Source organism: Charadrius vociferus, unplaced genomic scaffold (genome assembly GCF_000708025.1).
Source record: "Charadrius vociferus isolate BGI_N301 unplaced genomic scaffold, ASM70802v2 scaffold410, whole genome shotgun sequence".
Classification (NCBI taxonomy): Eukaryota; Metazoa; Chordata; class Aves; order Charadriiformes; family Charadriidae; genus Charadrius; species Charadrius vociferus.
Window position 1 is genome coordinate 2331640 of NW_009646499.1, and position 25312 is coordinate 2356951.

Sequence of the window (25312 nt, forward strand, 5' to 3'; positions counted from 1 at the left end):
ACTGAGAAAATGACACAACCTAACAAGTTGTCACATATTGTCCCCGAGCAGTCTTAAAAGCTAGCTCCTCTCTGCTGCTGCCCGCCCTGCAGCAAACTGCCAGGGGGAGCAGGGTGCCACGGTAAAAAAATACAGACAGCACATCTCCTGGGATCCAAAACACTAACATTTTGGGGTCACCAGCTGGGAAGTCGCACCCCTCATATAAAACAGTTAATATAAAGAATATAGTTACAGTCATTTAAAACACACAAGTAATCCTCTGCCAGGCAGAGCAAGTCCAGGAAAAGGAGCAGGCACCCGGGTTCTCTATGTACAAAGGTAAATAAAGATGTAGACAGTCTCCAGAAGGAGTTTCAAGTTCAGGCAGCACCCAGCGTTAACTTATGCATCTGGGCACTCTTCACATCCAGCTAAAGATTTTGTATGTTTATTGCAACTCTAATTTCAGGTGATAGTTGGGCTTTCGCATCCTTACGGAGCGAAATACTTACAGCCTTTGCCTTAAAGTGTACACAAATTAGTTAATCTCTGGCTGCAACCTGTGCAGGCATTTCCACTCCTCCAAGGCTATAACATTCATTTTGCACACCTTTGTAAATAACGAATGAAATGCAAGTCACAGACTCCCATTATATATTTGTTTCTAATTCATCCTGACCTGCTCACATACTAACTGAGATGCCAGAAATGAGTTTGCAGTTGACAGAACGAGGAAACAGCAGCCAAGCATCAACCAGAAAAATATTAAACTGTTGTAAAACAATCGCTCGATTACTTATCATGCGGGAAGAGTCATTCAGGACTGATATTTTTCATGAAAGATTTCTAATCCCTTCTTTCTTCTGAAACAGAAATCAACAGAAATTCTTGGGCAGTACACTCGACACAAACTCAGAGAGATAATGTTGAATACAGACCTTTTGCTTGATGAAAGTGATAAATTGAGCTGGACAGACACTAGTTATCTTTCTGCACAAGGAGTTTCAAGATTTTGAATTAAGGAAAAATATCGCAAATTTGGAGACCAAAACCAATAAGAAAATCCAAACTGGAAAATATTTTTTGGGTTGGGGTTTTTCAGCCTGGAGAAGAGAAGGCTCTGAGGAGACCTTATAGCAGCCTTCCAGTATCTCAAGGGTGCCTACAAGAAAGCTGGGGAGGGACTTTTTACAAGGGCGTGTAGTGATAGAACAAGGGCTAATGGCTTCAAACGGGAAGAGCCGGAGATTTAGATTAAGTATCAGGAAGAAATTTTTCACTATGAGGATGGTGAGGCATTGGAACGGGTTGCGCAGAGAAGCTGTGGCTGCCCCATCCCTGGAGGTGTGCAAGGCCAGTTGGGACGGGGCTTGGAGCAACTTGGTCTAGTGGGAGGTGTCCCTGCCTATGGCAGGCGGGTTGGAACTTGATGATCTTCAAGGTCCATTCCAACCTAAACCATTCTATGATTCTATGATATTTTGTTACAAAAAGTTGACTTCAACCTGAATTATTTTCCCTGCGATGGTTTGACATTTCAAAATGAAAAAAAAAAAAGAACCATTTTGATCAATAGTTAATAGTTCAATATGGAAATATCCTATAATGACATGTTGACAATTTCAGAGCTCTTAAAGTTAAACAACGTTTTACAAAAATACCTCCTTCCTTACACAGTTTGAGTTTCAATTACTGTAATATTCTAGTGGATAAATCCCTAATGACAATTCACTCTGGTTTCCTTGATTTATGTTTGTAGGCATCTTAAAAAAACCTAATCATGGAAATCACGGAAACTTATGTCTCCTTACATTTTGTCCAAACCTCTCAGATTCAAACTTGGACAAAATATTCTGTGAAATCTCATCATATCATAAACAAGAAGAATAGTTCTTTGGTAAATATACAATGCAGTTAGTCATCCAGTCTTATTTATTTTCTTATTTTGAGTTTAATGTGTGCACCTTATGTCGCTGGCATTCTTTTGAAAATATAATACAAGTGAGTTAAATTCAAGTACTTTTTCTAGTCCTATGACATTCATAAAAATGCCGAGGTGTCTTTGAGATGAGTAATGAGAAAAGTGGAGTTACAATATTTATGGAATGGAGAAAATGGTGGTACAGGGGTTTTTCAATTTTAATCATGACAATACAATGTAATCAGGTGATTTGCCTTCTTAAAATGAAGCAGCATTTCACCTAGAAATTCCTATTACGAACATCAGTTTAGATTTTCTAAGTTACGCAATGCACGTGCAAATCAGGTACTAGTGCATGCAGCATGAACAGCTAAGTGTCCAGCTAATCATGTACACCACTAAATATCTTACTCGAATGAATGAAAGAATTTTATTAGTTAGCACCAAACAACAGGAAAGGAGAACGAAAAACACAAGCAATAGCATCACAAAATCATCAACTTGACATTTTAGCCCTTCACCCAACGTGCGGCAGGTATCATCTAGCATCTGTGTGGGGATGGCTTGAAAAATGCCCTTACTTTGTTAGGAAATGTAATTCAGTGTCGTCTTACCTAATTTTACTGAAAGAAAAATGGACCGTGACTATAAGAATGAATATCTAAACTGATGGTTAATTGTTAGTTACATTTATATCATACCGTAACTTAAAAATAACTTCTCTTTTACAGGACTATGCCATGAGAGGGATAGTACCTTGGGCACACATATGCTAAATGCCGTGAAGAGCTGCAGTTTTTCTCTGGCTTCGGAAGAACTAGAGAGAAGCCACAGTACTTCACTGCACCTGGGAACATGTGAGCTGCCAGCACAGTGGTGAGGGTGGAGAAAAGTCCTTAACTGCCTGCCAAAGTGAAAAAATAAAAATTTACTTGCCCCGATCCATTGTATTGGCATGCTGCTCATTCCTTCGGTATGGATTTTTAAATGGAAAACAATGAACACGATTTCATTCTTCACTTGTTTAGGGAGCTATTAAAGGATGCTACAGAGCTGCTCACAAATTGGTGATCTATGCCTGACCAAGTTTTCAGGAAAAGCAGCTGCATGCCTGCATCTGTACGCACCACCCACACAGAGAGCTACGCAGCTGCGCAGTGCTCTGTGTGCAGATCTCCTTTCTTTGTTCAGTTATATTAAAACATCATACGCAATGCAACTGTGTACACCTGGGTTCTTCTTCTGAAAATATGATCCCTTCAGACGCAAATGGAAGGCGTAATTCCTACTGATGGACATCTACATCGAGTCCAATGCAGTATCTTTGTTGCTATATCATTAATGTTACATTTTGGAAAAAGTTTAATTCACAAGACATATAGAAGAAAGCAGAGGAAATGCAATGCCAGGAAAATATATCCTCCTTCATCTTATCTAAGACATATCTATGAAGAACATATTTCATAGAATCATTTAGGTTGGAAGAGACCTTTAAGATCATCAAGTCCAACTGTCAACCTAGCACTGCCGAGTTACCACTAACCCCTGTCCCTTAACACTACATCTGCATGTCTTTTAAGTACCGCTAGGGATGATGACTCAACCACTTCCCTGGGCAGCCTGTTCCAATGCTTGACAACCCTTTCAGTGAAGAAATTATTCCTTATATCCAATCTAAGCCTTCCCTGCTGTAACTTCAGGCCATTTCTTCTTGTCCTATTGCTTGTGACTGGGGAGAAGAGACCAACTCTCAGCATGCTACAGTCTCCTCTCAGGTAGTTGTAGAGAGTGATACGGTCTCCCCTCAGCCTCCTTTTCTCCAGGCAAAACAAGCCCAGTTCCCTCAGCCGCTTCTCATCAGGCTTGCGCTCTAGACCCCTCACCACCTCTGTTGCCCTTCTCTGGACATGGTTCACCACCTCAATGCCCCTCCTGTAGTGAGGGGCCCAAAACTGAACACGGTATTCGAGGCGGGGCCTCACCAGTGCTGAGTACAGACGGACAATCACTTCCCTAGTCCTGCTGGCCACACTATTTCTGATAGAGGCCATTTTATTGCAGCTGAAGAAGATTAAACCACAATATTATTTCCTCTTGTCTCTTTTGACTTCTTTTTAGCTGTGTTTATTCTTTTTATCATATTTCAAATTATTTAGAGCCCAATAATGCAAGTTCAATGGGAACCTAAGGCCCAGTACAGGCACCAACATTTGGCAGCTGCTGAATAAGTGATAGTCGGTTCAATGCACTTGCTCTGTCCCTACACGGAGCACACACTCAGAGCAGAACTGAGGCCTAGCAATGTTCAAGCTGAATGAACCAAGAGATAAAACACAGACCTGTAAGGGCATTAAATATGGCAAAAGCGCAATAAAACCAGAAAAATCTACAGATTGAGTGTAATATGATAAAGATTAAATCAAAACTGCAGTCACGTGATGTACATAAAAGTCATCACGGGGTGTTAGAAACACCTCATAGCTTACAAATTTTATAGAATAGTAATAACTAAAACGTACTGAAAGCTGCATGGAATGTGTGCAATATAAATCATGAAAGGATATAATACAATTTGACACAATATCTGTCAAAAAGTGTACCATGTAAAACTCTACAGGGACTGAAGAAACTCCACCAGGCCTAGGACTACTATTAGAAACAAGTTCAAAACAAACCTTGTGTAAGTTTCTCTGTTATTTGGATGTAATTTGTCTTCGTTCAGCTGGGAATGTATGTGGATGTTATAGAACATTATGTAAAGTAATTCTTGCTCTTACGAGATTTTTTCCTCCACATTACTCAGTTCATGAGGTCTGGAACAGTCAAATCAGCTTCCAAATTGCTGGATGCAAATATGGAGCTGAGGTCTATCACTGACTGTTTTCAATGGATGCCAAATTTAAGCTAATGATTTCTCATCTTGGATGTAGCAAGCAATTAACACTGAAGATACGAGAAAGGGTGTTAGAAAAAGATAGGGCAAACCTTTGATGGGATGTTCTAGGAAGGTGGAGAAATGGGTGGAAAAGCCTGTTGATGAGAGACTGAATAAGGCAATTCAAGATTTTGAAAAGCGGGATGTTAGTTTGGGAGTGGAGAGGTACAGCAGGCAGGACAGTAAATTCTATCAGATGCAAAAAATGTACAGGATCTTAAGTTACAGGCTTGGCTGATTTTTCCCACTCCTTTTCACTAAACATTTTAATTTTGCAAAACTGCTATTGTGTCTGATAATGTGAGGAGACTCTCAACACCACAGCATGAGAGGACATATTCAGAAGTACAATTCTCTTAAATCAAGATCGTTACTCGCATCTATGGAAAAACTAAATAATACGCTGAGTATTTTCCACAACTGTTGTCATTCCCAAACATATGTGATATGTAGTTATTTTAGCCAGAATTTTGGTATGAGCTCTTTTGATATACTTTTGGTTTTGTCTACTTTGATTCTCTTACTTGAGCTCATATCATGGTTCATTTTTTGTTGTTCTGCTCTTTGTTGTGTTCCATCTGCCACTCACTTCATTAAATCCAAAATGATTTAATGATCAAGCTAATCAAGAGTAAGATACTCTTAAAAGAAAACCATCTCCTTCATTTAGCTTCCAGCACAACTATAGCATAAGCAAAGATGTTCAATTTAATAACAACATCATCTGAAGGACTTAAAGAATTTTGCAAACATTCATTAACTGATGCTTAAATTCTCCTTTTGTGAGAAATTGTTCCCGCCTTTGCTGTTTACACCTGCCCTATCTGCACCTACGTTATTGTGTGTCGTCATCAGACTATGCTGTGAACCACATTTGGCACTCCAAGAGAGATTCATACAACAACTTGTGTGTAAAGACAAGACTTGAGCAAAATTTCAGCCCTTGAGGCCAAAATTTTGATTCTGAAGGTACTGCTGCTTACAAGCACCTATTTTTTTTCATGCCGAATTCTGCTCTTGAGCAAGGAGTAGCCGTGTGCCTCTCTTCTGTAAGGGATGAGCAGACCAGTGTCCTCTCTCGTGCCAATGCTCAGTGAAGACCCATGAATGAGGTGACAGGGTACCAGTGCCCATTGAGATACCCAGTCCAGCAGCCTCCCTAGTGCATACTTGAAGTGTCATGTGAAACAAAACCACACTCAGAACTCCTGTCAAGTGTGAAACAATACTTAGAGTTTTCAAATTTGGATTTGTCATCTTCTTCTGACCACCTGCAGTGTAGGAAGCTAGCCCACACCATTTCTCCATGCTGCAGGACACATTATTTTTTTCAGTGCCTCCCAGAGGTCACAAACTCAGACTGTTTTGGACCAAAGTATGTTGCAGTACTTCGGATCAATCACAAGAAAGATGTCCTGGCCATATATCTCTTCTACAAAGCAATACTCAGGAGCTGCAGCCAACGCTTAGTGGAAGGTTGGTGAGAAATTTTGAGATTTCCTGGGAATTTGTATCCCTGTTAGGGACAAGACTCACTAATGGGAAGGTGCCATGTCCTAGATTTGTTTACTCACCGGTTGAGAATTCTTGCTAGAAAGGTATTACAAGGAAAGCCCTTCCTGAGGTCGGAGCGATAAAACAACCAAAGCTTCTGCGCTTTGATTGATGTTATGACCAGAACTCCTTGGTACTTACAGAATTGTATAATACAGCTGCTTATCTACTGCTTTTTTCATTACGGATCCATTGTATTTTTCCACCCATCTTGATACAGTCCCTGGTATTTATATCTCTCCCTCTGCTATACTCAGCAGAGAACAGGGTCTGTTTTATTTGATTAACTAGCCATTCTGCAAACAGCCACAAACACCAATCAACCCTCACATGGTGGGAAAGCTTTAGAGACGGGAATGGTAAACAACCCTCTCCTGCCATTGCAATCCCAGAGCGGGAGTTGTGCAGTCTATCTAGATTGGGTATTTTATGCAAACTGATAGAAGAATGAAATGTGATTACAGCCTGGTTAAAATGCTTCTTAAAATACTACATGTGGCACTTTAATCTGCTCTTCCCATAGCTTGGCTATTAAAAAGAAACTGATTTATTTTAGTCACATTTTCAGACTGGACAACTCTGCTACCTAATTCAAATACGAAGAGACATAAACTGCTTGCTGGCAATTTAACTAAAGAGAATAAAATGGCGGAAAAAACACAATTATCATTACTCTTCAGCCTAAGGAAAGATTCTGCTTATTGAACAGTAGAAATTCAGCTTTATTTTTAGTTGATGCACTTTAAGAAAGCTAGCTTACCTACCTGGCATACCTTCTTCAATGCCGTGCTGTTACTTCTAAATTTTTAACTTGATGGATGGAAAGTTCACTCCATCTACATATCCTTCCAAAAAAAGCGCTCAGTAAACATCTTAGTTGCTTGAATCAGGTCAGAAAAAGACAGTAGCAGGAGGCATCATAATATATGGCATAGAAAAAAACCCAATATTTTGTTTGGCTTTCTAAGGATTTTGTTACCTATGAAGGATGCCAGACAATGAAAGGTCTTTTATCATTTTCATTTGGTGCTGCCTATGCCTCTGACACATGCCAGTCTTCCAGGTTTGAGTAACAGGAGAAAGAGAAAACTATATTTCTACATCCATCTGCTCCTCTACTCTGCTCAGCTGGGACTGCTGCGTGGGTGACTAACTATGCAAAACCTGCAGGACCTGAAAATACTGTGTAGGTGTGTACACCCACGAAGGAGCTCAGAGAGACTATGCCAGGAGGAAGAGCCCAAATAATGCCCTGCCGGGCTACTCCCTGGTCCTTCGTTCCAGGAGCCATCCACAGCCCTGATGGGCACCCGGAGTCCCATTTCAGCTGAAAGCACTCCTCTCCTAGATTTCAGAGCCCTGCACAGATGTCAGGAAGAAGGCCGTGTGAAACTTCTGGCTGAACGGGATTTGAAACCCCCTGAAATATTTAGTAGGAGTTAAAGAGGCGTGTTTTCATTTCACACCGCTCCAGAGGAGGCAAGGGGACAACGCTAGAGAGCAAAGCACCCGCAAGAGCCGCTGATTGTGTCCTGACACCAGACCTTAGTGCAGCCTGACAGCCTCTGCACTGGAGGCTTTCTGCTTACTATAATTGTCCTTTAAAGAAATACCCCCCTACATACCAACCTCAGGATTTTGATGGCATGAGTATGGTTTAAGCCCACAGAAGTTAAATCATATGTTCTGGTACTCTGCTGAATAGGATACCAATTATTTCTGTGTAACAACTACCCAGTTTGAACCACCAGATCTGTTGTTTCAAACTGTCATCACTGCCCTCACAGTGAAAACCTTCTTCCTAATATCTAATCTAAATCTACCTTCTTCCAGTTTGAAGCCATTACCCCTTGTTCTATCACTACATGCCCTTGGAAAAAGTCCTTCCCCAGCTCTCCTGTAGGCCCCCTTTAGGTACTGGAAGGCCGCTATCAGGTCTTCCCGGAGCCTTCTCTTCTCCAGGCTGAACAACCCCAACTCTCTCAGCCTCTCCTCATAGGAGAGGTGCTCCAGCCCCCTGATCATCTTCGTGGCCCTCCTCTGGACCTGCTCTGACAGGTCCAATAGACTTCCTGTTTGTTTGTTTAGTAACAAGTTATTTAACAGAATTTATTTAAATCTGTCAAACTGTTTTATAAGCAATTGGTATAGCAGCTCCAAAAATATGAAACAAGTTCTCTCTGTTACCTCTTATACCTTTCTCACCATTTTAGACTTGCAGCCTCATAGTCCAAGCCATGTTTTAGAGCTGGAATATACAGCACATTTTTTACATCCCTTTCTCATTACTTCCATTAACGTCTTTTTTCTGTCGCATATATCCTTTAAACAACCTTACAGTCAATCCCATTTGCATTTGTTAATGCATCACAATGTATTTGGGTATTATTAAAATACGTTAATACACAAAATGATAGCTGGAAACATTTAAGGAAGAAACTGAATACATTACCATGTTCTGTGCCTGAAGCAAGAACGTGCTTTCCTGTCTCCATCTATTGATCATTAGACAGAGCCCGGATTTTCCCTGATCTGTGTGTGATACGTCCCCAGTGCAGCACACCACACTGTCAGCCTGCATGCAACTGGGCTTCAAAGTGACTGTCAGATTTTTGGAAAGCTTCACCTGATTGTGAACTGAAAGTCACAGAATTTATTGCACAGATAAACAGTGAGAGAATATAAGCTGACAAAGAGAGCAAAGGGGATACGTGACCATGTAGAGAGGTGAAGGGTGGAAAGAAGAAAGGCTCAGAGAGCTGGGAAAAAGTTGGAGTAGCTGGTATCCAAACAGAAGGGACAGAGGGTCAAAAAGCAGAAAAATGAAAAAGTAAGAGGGAGGGAACAAAGTGCAGCGAGAATTCAAAAGGAAAAGAACGAGATGAGGTTGCTGGAGCTGCGTAGGAGTCTGTATAGCCCACAGACACCCTCGGTGTGGTGGTGTTATTCATCTTCATGAACCTGGAAATGTTACAGAACCTCTGTAGGAAAAGCACTAAGTTAATGGAGATAAAATGGAGAAATAAGAGCTCACAGGACGAGAATAATAGATGCTTAATACCTTTCATGTCCCCTGTAGCCAAACAAGAGTGCTCCAAATGCCAAACTACTTTTCTCAGTCAAACACTTTCTAGAGGTTTTTCTTTCTTAGGATAACGAGAATCCATAATGAGGAGTCAGAGCACAGATACATCTCTACCATCGAAAGGGACGTGAGCCACAGAGAGGGTTTGGCAAGGGAGCTGTGGCTTTACTACTACCTTCACATGAATGAGTTAAAATAAGCAGGGGAAGGACAGGAGGAGCCAACAAAGGAGGAGATGTAATCGAAATGTCTATTTCTCCCTGAGGCAGCAATTTTTGACAGACAGTTTCTGCTGATGACTTTGAAAAAGGGACATGGAAAGAGATCTAGTCACAAAAGAAAATGTGTAGTTCCTAAACTGCATAAATTCAAATCTTTTCATCACCCTCCCACAGGAAAATGGCTACAAGTAGTCACCTGAAGAAATAACAAAACATACTTCAAGGAAGACATTTTACCTATCCCAAGCTTTGCTTCCTCATAAGTTGCACAGAAATGGCCCACATCTGATGTGACCAGACTAGGAAAGCACATTTGTAGGAGTTCGTAACTTCCACCAGGAGTCTCTTTTCTTTAATAAAGAGCTATCTCAGAGGCCTCAAGGATTACAGGGCTCATTATGTCATATTCATTCCAGTTCCTGCTAAATCAAAATAAATGACCACTTGCCTAAGTGGAATGACATGCAAGCAGCACACCCAGTTTCTGAAGACACCAGGAGCTAACAGAGCGGAGGAGCGAGTGCTCAGCTCAGAATCACCCCACAGTAATAAAACCTGAGATAATGTATGTGTTACTCAAAAATCCAAAGCAGGGTATATCCCTCCACAAGCTGCTGACACACATGGGGAGGTTCCCTGCTCTGCTTTCATCCCAGCGCATCCCTCTCCAGTTTTTGGTCATTTAAAGCTGTTGGTCATACTCTTTTCTGGCCAGACAGTGCCATGAATGAAAGAGCCTGGGAAGGTAGTATGTACAATTTTAGCAACTGCATTAGAAATAGATTTATGCATAGAAAAAGTTTATTTTCTAGCAAAAGTTTCCCCATATTGTTTTTTTCATTACATGTACATTACATTACATGAAAGCATTACATGCTTTCACTGTAAGACGCCACATCAGGACAAACATCACTCTAGCAGCAGTGACAAATGACAACTGACACCCTGCAAAACTGCCCCCTCAGTACCTTTCTGCCCCAACAAATCTTCCTCTCCCAAACCCTTCCTGGCCTCCGCAGCTGATAATACAGAAAGAAGAACATAGTCTTGTTTTGTTTTAATTGAGAGAGTAACGTGCAGCAGAACTTCCATTTTGCTGCAAATATATCCGTAAAGACATCTCCTGTTTTGGACTCTTTACTAAAGCCCGCATTTTACTCATGAGATGGTTTGTAACAGCACCCATGAGAGCTGTTTCTCTTTCAGACCTCTCCTGTGCTAATGCATAATAAATGCACTCATCACATAGTAAATACTCATAAACTTTTTTTTTCTTTTTTTTTTTTAATGGACTATGATGATAGCATTGCTCTGTTAGACCCAAATATATGCAAATTAAGCTACTTGTTTGTAGGGGTGGGTTCAGCATCCTTTCCTGTTTATGCCACCCCTTCTAACAGGTGCCTCCCTAATACTGAGTGTGGCCAGCTAAGAAAACTTCAGCAACAAATAATGCTAGCAAAAAAAAAATCCTTTGAGCATTATCCTGACATACTCATGCTCAGCTTTAACACTCTTTTTCTTAAATTATTTCCTAATTGTCAGTTTTCTTACTCCCTGCTCCCTTCCAAAATTTCTCATCCCCTAAAAATCCCAGCTTCAGGGGGGAGCTGAGAATTTCTACAATTAATCACTTGCCAGTGCAAATGAAAGCAGCACTCATGCTGCTAGTTAGTCAGAAATTTAAAGTCTCTCATATATAAAGCTCGGGATTATGGTATTTGGATGTGATGTGGCCCCAGCACCAAATGGGGATACGTACCACTCTGGCAGCAATTCCCAGCGTGGCACACTACCAGGAAAAAGCACAGAGATATAAGATGGAGAAACTAAGCATTGCCAGCTACAAACTCCTCATAGAGGTAGCCATGAGCCGTTACACTGCATGTTGTGGTCTACCTACACTGACCATCAGAGTATGGTGTGGTGGTCCTACCTTCCCCACCTATCAGAAAAATCCAAAATTCTCCAGAAGTAAAAAAAAAACCAAAAAGGAAACTCCTATTTGTTATCTCTACAGGTAGAGACGGAGGGTTATTTAACACCAAATTAATTCTACTTTTTGCATGTGCATGAGGATTGCTTTAGATCAAATGCCTGGCAATGCACCATGTGCCTTATAGTGGCAGCTACCCACACACTTTTACAAAGCCAGTCTCCTACCGTCAGGACAGGGATGCACTCCAGGTGTTTATCTCATGACGCCATCCTAATTAGTTCACTTCTACACAAGAGAAACCCCAAGAGAAATCTCCACCAAGAAAGGAATAAATTTTCCTCTCTGGACTCTTTTGCCATGTTAAAAGACAACCACAGGGTTAGAAACAGGCTAAGGCATGAAGTACGTAGCTTTGTATTTGGCCATCAGGATGGAGGGTGGGGACTTCCCCCATCCCATGCTCACTCCTGAAAGGGCTGTCAGCCATCCTTTCTCCAGCTGAAAAGTCTGGACTTGGCTCTCTGTGGAATGCAATTTCAGAATTCAAGCAAATTCAGTTCCTCGGGGTTTATTTTGCTATTTCTTATTTTTATTGCCACTTCTAGTCATGGAATATGATATTATTTTGATAGGTACTGTACAAAATATGCAGCCAAGAAAAATAGGTTCCCAGCTTAGGCACTCCCAACCACTCTCTAGAGAAGGAAACTGTCTGTCTATGATAGCTACAAAAGAAACTTGAGCACCTAAAGTTACACATGATGGGAACATAGCCATGACAGTTTAAGGACCTGTGAAGCCAGGTTTTAAGAGAGAATTACCTTTAAACAGAAGAAGGGATATATCTGTGGGGGGACCCCTAAATAACCAAGCTTTCAGGCAAATAAACCTCCTCTGAAAACAAGCAGAAAACTTCAAGATTAGAGAAATGTCTCTACGATTAATGCAATTATGTTAATCGATGCCACAATTCAAGAGAAATATGTAGCTGGCACCATTGAAACTGGAGAAAATGAGAGATAATAAGGACCAATTGCTCAATAAAATCTCCCCCCCTATCTTTTTATATCGTATCAGACCATTACAAACTGTAGCTCCCATGCTCGTCTTTTGAAGTTAGGCTGTAACTCTCCTTTGAGGATGAAGGCTGAAAGGTCAGACACAGAGAGATTATTTTCTGAGAAATACTCTTCCTCTGATAATGGTCATGTTCATTAACTTACTTCATTCAGAGGTATAGTAGTTCTTTGGTTTCACCCACATCACATCTGTGATGGCATTCAGATGACTATAGGGTAAGTTCCTCTCTCCCCTCTTATTTGGCAGTTATGAAATAAGCCAAATGAAGGGAAGGTATAAAGCAACAACAAAACATTGCTGCTCAGTTGATGGGTAACGATCGTGGTACACCAGAGACCTAGTTGTCAAGGTTTTTGTTAGTGTAATAACAAAGGAGAGTGTTAAGGAGTTTGAAGAAAAGACAAGACTAGTGTCTTCAGGGAAAACTTCATACCTTACAGAGAAGTCCTTGGAGAAACCATAAAGATACTTGCTTGAAAAAGGAGTCGCACTGGAAGCTCACACGAGTGATTTCCAATTCAGAAATGAGAAAGCTACAGGGAGAGTCAGAATCGACCGTGAAGGGCCTTGAAACTCAAGACAACATTTTTTTTTTTTTTCTCCCCAGGAACATTTTCAATGGAACTAAATGCAGAAAGAATGCTTTGCAAAGGCCAGGGAAAATAGCACTGAAACATACTGAAACGATGGACTAGAAGTTGTATGGGTAAATCATAGACATGTTAGGGAAGCTAAATCGGCAAAACTTAAACAGACACACAAGCTTAAGCAATAGAAAGCCACAGGAAAGAAAACGAAGACTCTGAGGCCAGCTACTGTAGGTTTTAGGTTGAACTAAGTCAGTGGTCTGACATTCATGAAAATACAGAAGATGAAAACACGTAAATTTTACCCCAGATAAAAGGAACTCAGTTCAGTGTAAGAGAAGAAGAACTGCAAGTTGTCTCCGTGGAGCTACTAGCTAAATTTGTTTGGACTTGAAAATACTCAGGTATGAACTACAGACAGAAAAGACTTTGGTTTTGCGTGTAGGATGTCCTGCAAAATCAGAGGACAGATCTGGAAAATTCTCCAAAATAACAGAGAGAAGAAAGAGAGCAAGCAGAGACAGTCATGGAAGGCAGAATGGCATGGCACCACAGCAGGACATCAGTCAGTGACATCTGAGGCTGTTAAAGTGAGTGGCAGGCATATGCAGACTGACCTTTGAACAGAAGTCATGAGCAACTTGGACGGCATTTCAGCGAGAGCAAAAGGAGGAAGGTACATTCGGGAGCATGTAAGATGAAACGAGAAGATGAACTCAAATAAAATATTCAGGAAACTTTGGAGACAAAAGGAATATGGCAGCAGTTGGCTTGCTTAGTTGTTGGATATGTCTGTGTAGATCCATTTCTTGATATGTAGCCTGACTCAAATTTTGACTTAGATTTTCAACTGAATAAAGCCAAACTCTGCAGAAAATAACTTTTACAGCTGTTCTACGCAAGATAAAATCTGTGAAAACTCTCTAGAAAGCCAAAGTTAGATGAAGCTTTGGTATATGCTTAGGAGCGTTCGTGAAGGAGAGCAAGCCTTTCCTGAAGCCTACTTGAATTCTGAGAAAACGAGGCAGCAGGAAAACGGTTTTACATCCCATTTTTAAAGTTATGCACAGAATCTTCTTCACGCTTTGTTAACTGTCACAGATCAGTTATTCTGCATCCAAAACACATTGACCCCCTAAGCTAATCCAGATAACTATTAGCCTTTTGATAATGCCTGAAAGTAACACCACACTGTGTTTGTAGTGCTTTCTGTTCAGGAACCTAAATTTTTGCACTGCAGCAAGTTTGTTTAAGCCCTAGATACGGAAACAAAGATACACAGGATTATAGGGGGGAAGAAAAAATAAATCTTTCTCCAGGCTGATTATTCTTTTGGCTCATGCAAACTGAAGCCAATTTGTGATAAGGCTATGAGAAATACGCTTTGCGATAAAATACACCCCACTCCCCCGCCCCCACAAACTGACATGTTGACAAGCTATGAGACATTAAACATGGTAGTGTCAGTGGATCGGGCATTCCTCCTGTCATTATTAACAGCACTTCACTGGTAAATCTGGCTCAGGTTTTGTGTTGAGATTTGCTTTCCAGGAAAAGGATGCTATATGACAAATAAGATGGAGCCCCACCACCCGTGATAATACAAAGTGAGGACAGCAGGTGCATTTGGTACCCCCAGGCACCTGTCAGCTCCAAGTTGTGGACTGTGCAGGAGAGGGTAATTGCAAAAGAGATAAATTGCACCTTCAGCTGTGGGGCGGAACACATCGACGTCTTAAGGGTACTCCTGAACTTTATTACTTGTAGAACAACAACAGAACATCTCATCTGCCCAAGAAGCATCACCTCCGGAGGCAGAGGGGAGCCAGGGGTGTCTGGGCTGATAATTAGTTTGCCAACCAACAGCTGCATAGCATAGCTGACCTCCTTGTAGTGAATTAAGATATACAGGGGATTGGAGTACAGTCTCAGCGTTTTTATATGCTGTTGCCTTTTTCACTTCCTATCCCTTTCTTAGCCACTGTCAAACTGCTGAATCACAATACAGAGCCAAAATCCAAAAAGTCTGTCTTAGTTATCTCTCGTTTTCAGTGTCTTTCTATTAGCCAACTCCGTGGTCCAAAACGTTCACGACAAAGATGTATGGACTTCCATTTATTACCTAGATCTTTTTGTGGTGTGATCAGCGTATCTGCCACCAGAATGGCAATTCCAATGGCAAATTTGTGAGCAAATCAGGATCATTAGTTCATTCAGGAGGTTTTTGGCCCATCAATAGAAATTTCCATGCTGTTGCTAATGCTGAAACCAAAGAATAACCATGTCCAGCTATTAGCGATTTGCTCTAGCATGAATTGTAAAACATTATTACCCCTTTCTTCCCCAGTCAAATCATCTTAGCAAAGCTTTGTTATGGCCTGTTCATAGGTAGTTCAAGCAATATTATCACTATTACAGTATTCTTAGGAAGGTAAAAGCACCATCGGCGGTGTTCAGGGAAAACAAAAGGGTTCAACAGTTGCTAGAATGTTTCCACTGGCACTGCAAGTAGGATCACAAGGAAATCAAAATCACTAGACCAAATTCCTTTTGATACTGTGTGCAAGTTGAAGAGGAAATATTATGAAAGCCTAAGAGGAGTTTCTTTTACTGTACCATCCAGAAGCATTATTTCAACTGACAGTCATTCACAAGTTTCCTACCGGCTAAATATTTTGCAGATAGAGTTAAAGAGACAGAGGTCTCAAATGTATTCTGATTCTGCTTATGCAGCCTGGGAAAGGAATTTTCCACTTTGTACTGCTGAGAAAAATGTAGATGCTGTAGGCTATGGTATCATGTTCAGAGGAACAAGGTGGGTAGGATAGGGCATTAGGCGCTATTATACTCTAGGGAAGAAAGAGCAGACAGGGGCACAATGGAAGCGCTTCATTATATTTTAAATGGGAATAGTTCCAAGGATAGGAAAGCCTGTGGTGCCTGTAAAGGATTAAGCAGGGTAATGTGCTTTTTAAGAAGACATAAAGAGGTATGTAATGTGATATGTTTAAGCCTAAATGATTTTTCTTGGAGTCCTCAATGAATGCTTAAGCAGGCATGACTTAGGCCTCTGTAAATCCTCTCCAAATAAATAGTTTCCGTGAAAATAGAGAATCCTTTGACAGAATGAGATGCATATTTCATAACCTATGCAAAAAAGGGAAAATCAATTTGAGATACACGAAACACTTAGGAATAATAAAGAAAAAAAGAAGATAAAAGTGAATATTCTCCAGAATAATCCAAGCATATACAGGAATACAGTTAGCTCCCCATCCATTTTGATTTGACAGAGCAGGAAGACAAACAACTGAATGCTTCCCTACCTTCAATTCAGATCTTCAACTGCTTTTTGTTGCCTTTTGAGAAAGGAAGAGACAATAAAGTGGCAGAAAATATCTAAAGTGCCTGCGCTTTTCAGGCTGTCTCCTGTTTGAAGTATTTAAAACTCTGCTCTCTCTTCAGGGTAAATCTACCCAGCTGCTCTCTAACCAGACCTGATGGTGTATATGTTCACTATGGATGCAATAGGAGCACACACAGTGATATGTATGCACCTGATTTATGAGAAGAACAGGACAAATAAATACCAAAGCCTGAAATCTTACAACAGCGTGATCTTCCCATCTTATTTCTCTCGCCTGCCCTGGCCTCCTGCCAGGAAAAGCAGGTCAAGGCAGTAGATTGCCTGATGCAAAATGGGACTATGCAATCATTGTCATTTGGCTGTATTGTATTTTCACTCACACAGGTGCCATTCCCCATGAAGTCACTGGTACAGCAAGTGTGCAGTCCTGCTGAGCGAGCGGGATGATGCGATGAGTAAACCAGTGGTTGATTCCCCTCCCTTTCCCTCTGTTTGTATATAGGTTAGTACGAAACTACTACTTTCCTCAAAATAAAAGGAGCACCAACTCCGCTGTAATTTGCAGAATAAAAGCATGACAAAACTAAAGGACTTTTAAGATATAACAAAAATGTTTGGCAACACCTTTTCCACGTGGCTACTTGGAAGCCCCATTTAATCTCAGAGATTAAAGTGTTGTTAAAGAAGAGCACGTCCATCACTTCCATAACATCTGTCCTGTACACCTGTCTTCCACGGTGGTCCCTCCTATCACAGTCCCATCACGGTCATTAGGCAGCCTAGTGGAAATCCCATTCCCCGTACCCATTTGGAAGCACTCTTTAAATCTCAGCCTTCACTTGTCACTCCAGGAACACGTGCTGAGGTAACGGCCTCGGAGAGCTTGGACAAACTGCTCTTCAGTCATGCTTTAGTGCTGATTGATGGTAGAAACAAAATGAAGCGCAGCGGGAGACCTGCAGTCTTAGCTTGTCCAGGGTTATAATCTGGTTGAGTTAATAGCTCTGATGTGGTTAGCTAAATTTGTTCAAGACCCTGAAGAACATTACAAAGTACATAAATAGGCTGAGGGGACCCATGAATTCTTTCCTCTGAAATGTTTTCATTTTTTGGGAGTACTTTACAGAGATTATAATCTCTGTCTCTTATCAGTTGCCCTTTTAAATATTAATTTTCTTTGCCTAAGACTAGCTTTTAACATCACGTTCTTCATCCAGATTTTTTCCTGAGCAGGTCAAATACAATCTCCCCAAAGCTTCTGTGTGAACAGGAATTGGCGAATAATCTTTTTCTGTGTCATTTCTTCCTGTAAAGTGAAAGGAGAGAAACTGCGCACACATAGGTGGATGCGTATGTTCATTAGAATCGGGCCGGGGCCCTTTGATATTTTAAAATTGGAGGGTGCTTCGCTTGCTCACATGCTGCAATTTGGTTTTTCAACACTGCCATTTGCAAGTGCCTGTTCCTGGGAAGCAGAGGCATGGGAAATCAAAGAACCCAGATATTTCTGTTTTTGTAGGTTTTAAGACAGCAACTGCCATGTTTCCAGGAATGAGAAATCAGACTGTAATCTGGAATTACCTGCCAGCATGATACACTGGTGGTTTTTTTACAGCTAAACGCCATTAGTCAACACAGCTGTGTCTGATGTGCTCTGGTTTTTGATTCTTCTGAAACCTTCAGTATAACTTGGGAAGGCAAACCAGAAGGAGGGAAGCCATTTTTTTTTACACAAAAGGAAAAACCCAGCTTTATCAGCCCCTTACAAACCGAGCTAAAATATGTTTTCTCAAAAAAACCAATTTCCTCTAGCCAATAAATCTTCAGACTGTCTTTTTTTTTCTTGCTGTTTTCAGCTTACGACTTTTTCTAAAGGGGTTTCAAAAGTGCAGGTCCCCAGGGCCTCTCTTGCCTCTTCTTTCATGCTGTTTAGTCCTTCAGAGGAGAAAATATGATCTCATGTAGAGATTAGTGATTTTTAAAACTCCAAAGAATCTTTGTTATTTTGTGGTTCTTTTATTATCAAGAGATCACGAGTGATTTCATCATTCTTTTTAGCATACTCTTTTCTCTCATGTGTTTGTATCCGGTGTGAAAACACCAGAAATTAGAGTTTTTCCTGTCAAATGGATTTTGGTGGACACAAAAGACAGAGTTTGTCTGGATCTTTAGAAGTCTCTAAACCAAGCTTAAAACACACAAATTCATGGATATTTGCTCCAATTAACATTCACATTTTGAAGTTTAAAATAAAAATCTATCAAGTATGATGTTTCTCAGATTTGATTTAAAACTCTGAATATGAAGATACAATGGTAGGGATAAAGTCTGTATACAGTCACTCATTAACCCATATGCACTCTCATACTGAATCCTTTCACGTATTACTGTTATTATAAAAGCCATGGCTGCTAACCAAAAACATGGGAGGGAACTATTGCGTTCACAAATGTACCTATAAAAATTAACTCCTGCTCTCAAAGTATTTTCTCAATGCTAAACTCACTACAGAAGGCAGCTGAGAGACGCGTCTTTAAAGCCAGATCATCTTTTTCTGCCTGCCTCTCTCAAAACATATACAATTCAGAGCTACAGCTGAAAGACAAGGTTTTCAGTGTCAGGAGTCTACAAAAATAAGTTAATCAATGTCTTGTATTCAAAGTGCTTTAAGCCTTGCGCAGTACGTTGCCACGTGTTCTGGGGTTATAAGTCCTGTGATCCTATTCCCATTTTGCTCCCTGACAAATGCATTCATCTCTCATACCTATAAATCCTTGTCAGAGCAAACACTGTAGGTACTTACATTTTAAAATGTGATTGAAAACAAGCTACGTAGCGGAGAAGTCCTAATCCTCCATGCCAATGCAATGGGCTTGCAGAAATTGGTACCAGGCATGACCACTACCTGGGTGCAAATGCATCCCTTATAGTTAAAAGCAACAACTACGCAAATGTGGTGTTACAGCAGAGCATCTCCAAGGGGAAGCAAAAAAGTTAGTCACACCAGTACCTTTTGAATGCCCGCGGTTGATTCCATGACGTTGTTCTCCGAGCCGTTACTTCTGTTAATCATCCGCCACATTTGGGAATACATGCTGTCCCTCTCAAAAGGATTCATCCCTTTCACTCGGACGTGCTCATAGACTGCGGAGTCCAAGACAGTGCCATAAGGAATATCCGTCTGCCTTGAGAGATCCTGGAGAGACCTTAATTGGTGGTGAAGAAAAGAGACACAGGAGACTTGAAGCCACATTTTCAAGAGGAAGGAGCTGCAGGCAAGCAAAGGGCAACACATAGGAAGATGGCTGTCAAGCCAGTTTCTTGTTGTTTTATTTTTTTTTCTTTTTTCTTAAAAGACAAAGTTAGAGTGAAAATTTGTTTTTATGGTTTAAGACACACGGAGGAATATGAAGTGAAAGGAAAAGGTGGGAAAAATGAAAATGGATGAAAAGAGAACACCAGAAAGGGTAAGAGGATCCTGTCAAATGCCGAGAGCTCCTTTGAGCAGAGGCAGAGGAGAGAAGGGAGCACTGCAGTCCCTCCAGCCACACACAGCAAGTTCCACAGAGTAACTGCCGACAACAGTACGGTGCCACCGCACGCCTCCACCCTGCTGCTGTGGAGCTGGAGTGTCAGCATCAGAACTCACTGAATCTAGCCCAAAGCACCTGGGCTGGGTGCTTCTATGTGCTACTGGGTTACACAGTGAAGAGCAGCTTTTTGGTGGTATTCCTGTGCTGAACTGTGCACCCATCACACCAAGCAGGTCACATCCTACATAATTACCAGCAATAGGAAGATTTCTGTTGTGGTTTCCTGAACTGTCTTCTCATCACGGTTCATGTAATTTAGGCCAATAATTTTGCTCTACCTTACATATTATCTATATCTAGTCTTATCTGTTCCCTAGAAGCAGGAAAAATTAACCAGTTTAGGAGTTTCTAAAGCATCCCAAAATATGGCTTTGTCAACCCCGCTTTGGACTTAAAAAGGTATATTAGAACCCTTTGAAGTATCCTTACCTCTTGGCCTTTATTTTCATATCCTATAGAATTGCTCTCCCATACCTTTGTTTCTTTAATGGCACTCATTAAAGTTTCAAAATAACTACTGCAATATCTCTAGTGCCTAAAACCTGTTACAGCTTTCCCAGCACAAATTAACTTTGTATAAACTGCACAAATCTAGTGGGTGACATCTAAGGACAAATCAAGGATGTGAGTGCTGTCTTAAAGTAAGCAATAGCAAGTTGTAAAAGCTCATCTCAGCCACAGAAAATATAAACATAAATGTAGGAAACTCATCAAATTCCAAGTTGTGTTTCTGAAACATGTAAATACAGAGGCGAGTGAAAATGGCCCTACGAGGGGAAAAAAAGAATTCTTAGGTGTTCCAGGGATGGCACTGAAAAAAACAGTAATTGGATCTCAAAGGATATGTATGCCTCTGAACACAAAAGAAAGCAGGAAAAGACAAAATCAATAGAGCTCAATGGCAAGGGTTTAGAGGTTAGTTGAGTCAAAAATAAATCCTTTGGAATTCAGACATATAGGTTTAGAAAAACATTGAATAAGAGCTAAATTTTAAGGCGATAATATACAGCAAATATAAGGAAGGGATAAATTTAATTTCGAAGAGTAAATAACTAATGGTATTAAGAACCCCACAATCTTCTCCTCTTTCTCCAACAAGATGGCATTCCTCTTCAAGAGCATAAGCATCAGGGAACCTGCAAAGGATCAGTACTCATATGGGATCATCAAGGGTGAGCTGCTAGGTGAAGTTTTTCCCGAATCCAAGTACATTGGTTTTCTATGAAAAGACTAGCTGAGACCTGCCCTTTTCTAGGAAGAAAAATGTGAGACGCTAGTAGACTAAGGTATCAGGAGAATAAGTACTGTGGATAATTTAATTGAAAAGTAAGAAAAAAAATATAAAATAACAAGTCCAGATAGACACCTATGAGTTCTGAAAGATTAAATGAGAAATGGCTGAGCTGTTAGGAAAACTGGGAAACCTCATTAAGGCCAGGGTGTGAAAGGGAAACTAAATCTTTTTAAAAGGCTCTAATGGTAATCAGAGGAAATATGAAAGTAAACAACTAAGATGTTACATTTAGGTTTAATAAATAAACTGAAATAAGAATGGATATAATTTTAAAGATCAGTCCTGAAGATTAGACATAGCCACTAAGTGGGTTTCTCCAGGGAAAGCAATTTGATCATCTATTACACTTTGGAATTATCAAAAAACCCCAGGACTTTCAAAAGGCCTTCATTCCATCAAACAATATACAGAAGGTGGGAGTATGGACAGGCTAAAAAGAAGGAACTGAGAAACATTTCCTGGCAACTCTGGATAGCATTAGGAAAGCCAACACTCAGGTAGAGCGGATGGTCTCAAGGGACCTCAAAGGTAACAAGAACGGCTTTTGCGGAACCAAAAGGCTGAACAAGGAAAGTATGGACCTGTTGAGGGGGACAGCAGACACAGCTAAAGCTGAGGTGCTCTGTGCCTTCTTCGCCTCACTCTTCCCCAACAAGGTCTCCCAGCTCTCTGTGACTAGAGGCAGTGCTCAAGGAGGCAATGAAAAACCAGCAGCAGGTAGCCAGGTAAATCCCAACCAGAAAGGCAGGGATTGAGAACACTAGACCCACAGAAGTCCATGGGACCTGGCAGGCTGCATCGAAGTGTGCTGAGAGAGCTGTCCAATGTCCTTGCAAGGATGCTTCCTTTAATTTTTGAAAGATGGAGATTGGAGGAGATACCTGACCACTGGAGAAAGGAAATGTCTGTACACTATATTCAAAAAGATAAAAAAGATGATTCATGGGATTAAGGCTGGTCATCCAACATCATGGAGCAAGTCCTCTCAGAGCGTATTTCTAAGTATATGAAGGAGAAGCTGACTGGGAACAGTCAACATCAATTTACCAAAGGTAAGTCATGCCTGACTAATCTGGTTGCCGTTTGAAGTAAAATGACGTGGTTTGTGGACAGACCAGAGAAACGGATGTAGTTTACTTTAACATTAGCAAGGCTTTCGATATTGTCTCCCACCACATTCTTGTATCCAAAATGAGTGATTAGGTCTGGCTGGGTGGGAAACCAGATGGATAAATTCCTGGTTGGATAATCAGAACTCACAGGGTAGCTCACCCGGAGGCTGGTAACAGGTACCACAGAGGTCTAACCTGGGACATATCTTTACCAATAACCTGGCGGAGGTGAGTAAGGCACTCTTTTGTCAAGTTTGCAGATGACATGACGCTGGGGAAACCAGCTGGTTGCTCAAGGACAGCCTGCCATTCAGGGAGATCTAGAAAGGCTGGAGGAATAGGCCAACAGGAGCGGTGTAAAATTCAGCAAGGTCAAATGCAAAGCCCCGCACCTGCGGAGGATTAACCCCCCACAACAACCTGGGCTGGAGCGCAGCTCTGCAGAAAGCCACTCTAGTAGACAGTGGTGGGCCTCGGTGAGAACTCTCACCATTAGGCAACGTGTTGCGTAGAAGTAGGTGTATTACTGTTGCATTGACAGTCTATATATCTGTCAAAAGCATCACTGACGAAAGGCACTAGATAAATACAAGAAACTATATTCACTCATTCTGTGTGACTGCCGTTGCTGCTGTTGCCAATACACTTCTGTATCTCCCGGCAGTGCTCAGAAGCGCAACAAACTGTCACAGGATGCATATTGTAATGTCCTGTAATTGCTGTGTTATTTGTCATACATATTGCTAGAAAAGTACACAAAAAGTATTTACTGAGTCTCCAATTTCTACTGACAACACCTAGCAAAATTGCAATCATTACTTTACAAGACTCTGTATAGCCATATAATTTCTAATATAACAAGCAACAAAGCATTTTTCTGAAATATCATTGCTGGCTGGTATATAAATGATATGTGTAGCTGCTGCCACGAAACAGTACAGTTAGAAACAGCACAAGAGGAAAACAGCTCCTCTGTATATCTTGTGGCTATAAAAGCAATCTTGCTATTTTCAGAAAGGCAAACTGAAACAAGACACAAGCTGTTGGTCCAGAAGCGTACTACAATCAGGTGTGGGAAGTGTACTACAAACAGCCTGAGAAGCAAGCAAGAGTGCCATCACGCACAAAGGCATCACCAGCAGGGATTTAACAAGGAGGAGAATTACATCGATGCCTTCAGGAAGGCACGTTGTCGCTGCCAAGCCTGGCACTAACTACAGCCTGCAGTTCTTTACTGTTTGGTGCGCTAACCTAAAACCCAGGGTGCCTCTCAGCTGCCCTGCTCTGCATCTTTGCACAGTTGTAGGGGCTGCTTTATGCTGAGAAAACGATGGCGACAGGACAAGAGCAAGACACGTATGAGTGTAAACTCTACGGATGTGCTAAATGCTGTTGTCAGCAGTAAACCCCAAGCTTTGGGTCACCCGGCCCTGCGCTGAGGAGGAAGAGAGAAGTTTTGCAGCCTCTGAGGTGCCCACGTGTGTACGCTGCTGTGTAGGCAAGCTGCAAAAATGGAAAAGACCTATCACATTGGTGACTTCATCCTCTCACACAAACATGTCAAATGGGATCATAATATATATGACCTCCTTGAGAAATTGTTTTTTATAACCTGCAACTCTGCAGACTACTGGAATAGACACTCGCAACCCAGCAGCAAAACAAAGAGAAATGACAAACCTTGACAGAACGAATAAAATTATTAAGCCATTGAGGTTCCTTTCCAGAAGAAAGAATTTTTATAACTACTTTGCCTCCAGTCTGGTTTGTAGGTTACACATTGTTCAATGTACTTTTATTCCTGGATTAAACAACTCATTCTCTGTTCAGACAAATACATTTAGTGGAGACATAAATCCCCAACCTCACTGTGTCACCCAGTCTCACCACACAGCTGCCACACCAGATCGCAAAATAAGGAGAAAAGTATTTGTCAAACTGATTAATTCCTATGGGGTATACTTCGAAGCCCAAATTCCGATACTGTCATCCACACCGGAAAGGAATTTTGTGATAGTTTTACTGATCTCAGTTGAAATACCTGCAAAGCACACATTAAACGTGAGGGAATTATAATCTCACATTTTAAAACATTTATCTCTCTGAATTTCTAACTTTCAAGAAATAAGGCAATGAATGCTAAAAGTCTTTAAAAATAAAAAAGCATATATAGTTGAAAAATTGTTATAAAATAAAACACCTTTAATTGAGCTTGCATACAGAAAAATTCTACTTATCAGGAAGTGACCATGCAGTCAGGTCACAGTTCAGCTTATTTTTGGTTATCGCTTATCAAGCATTGTGGGGAAAAAAGTTACGTGTGGTCTTTCTGGTAAGTTTTTTTCTCATTGCAATTACTGGGATAATACCAATATTATCCCATACAAATTAACTAAAATATAGGGCTATTCTGAGGATGAATTGAGTCGTTTGAGGATGAATTATTAATAGCTACATGTATTTTTCAGCACTTGTTGATTTTGTTTAGTATTCTGCACCTTAATCAGGCAGCAGTTGTCAGGTCACTTTCATTTTCTGGCTTCATACGAATTAATTACTTTGTAATTTAAAAAAAAAATAAAAATCTCTGCTTTCAACTCAAAGAAAAAAAAATCATATTAGAATTTGCATATTTTTCTTTC

General features: G+C 40.8%; 1 protein-coding gene across 1 annotated transcript in view; it reads right to left on the reverse strand.

The window, feature by feature from the left end:
* LOC104284709 (glutamate receptor ionotropic, delta-2) overlaps window positions 1-25312 on the reverse strand; it is a 139677-nt gene that overhangs the window by 79966 nt on the left and 34399 nt on the right. Inside the window, exon 4 of the mRNA XM_009883077.1 lies at window positions 19682-19877. Coding sequence (XP_009881379.1) covers window positions 19682-19877 — 196 coding nt within the window. The remainder of the gene's footprint in view (window positions 1-19681; window positions 19878-25312) is intronic.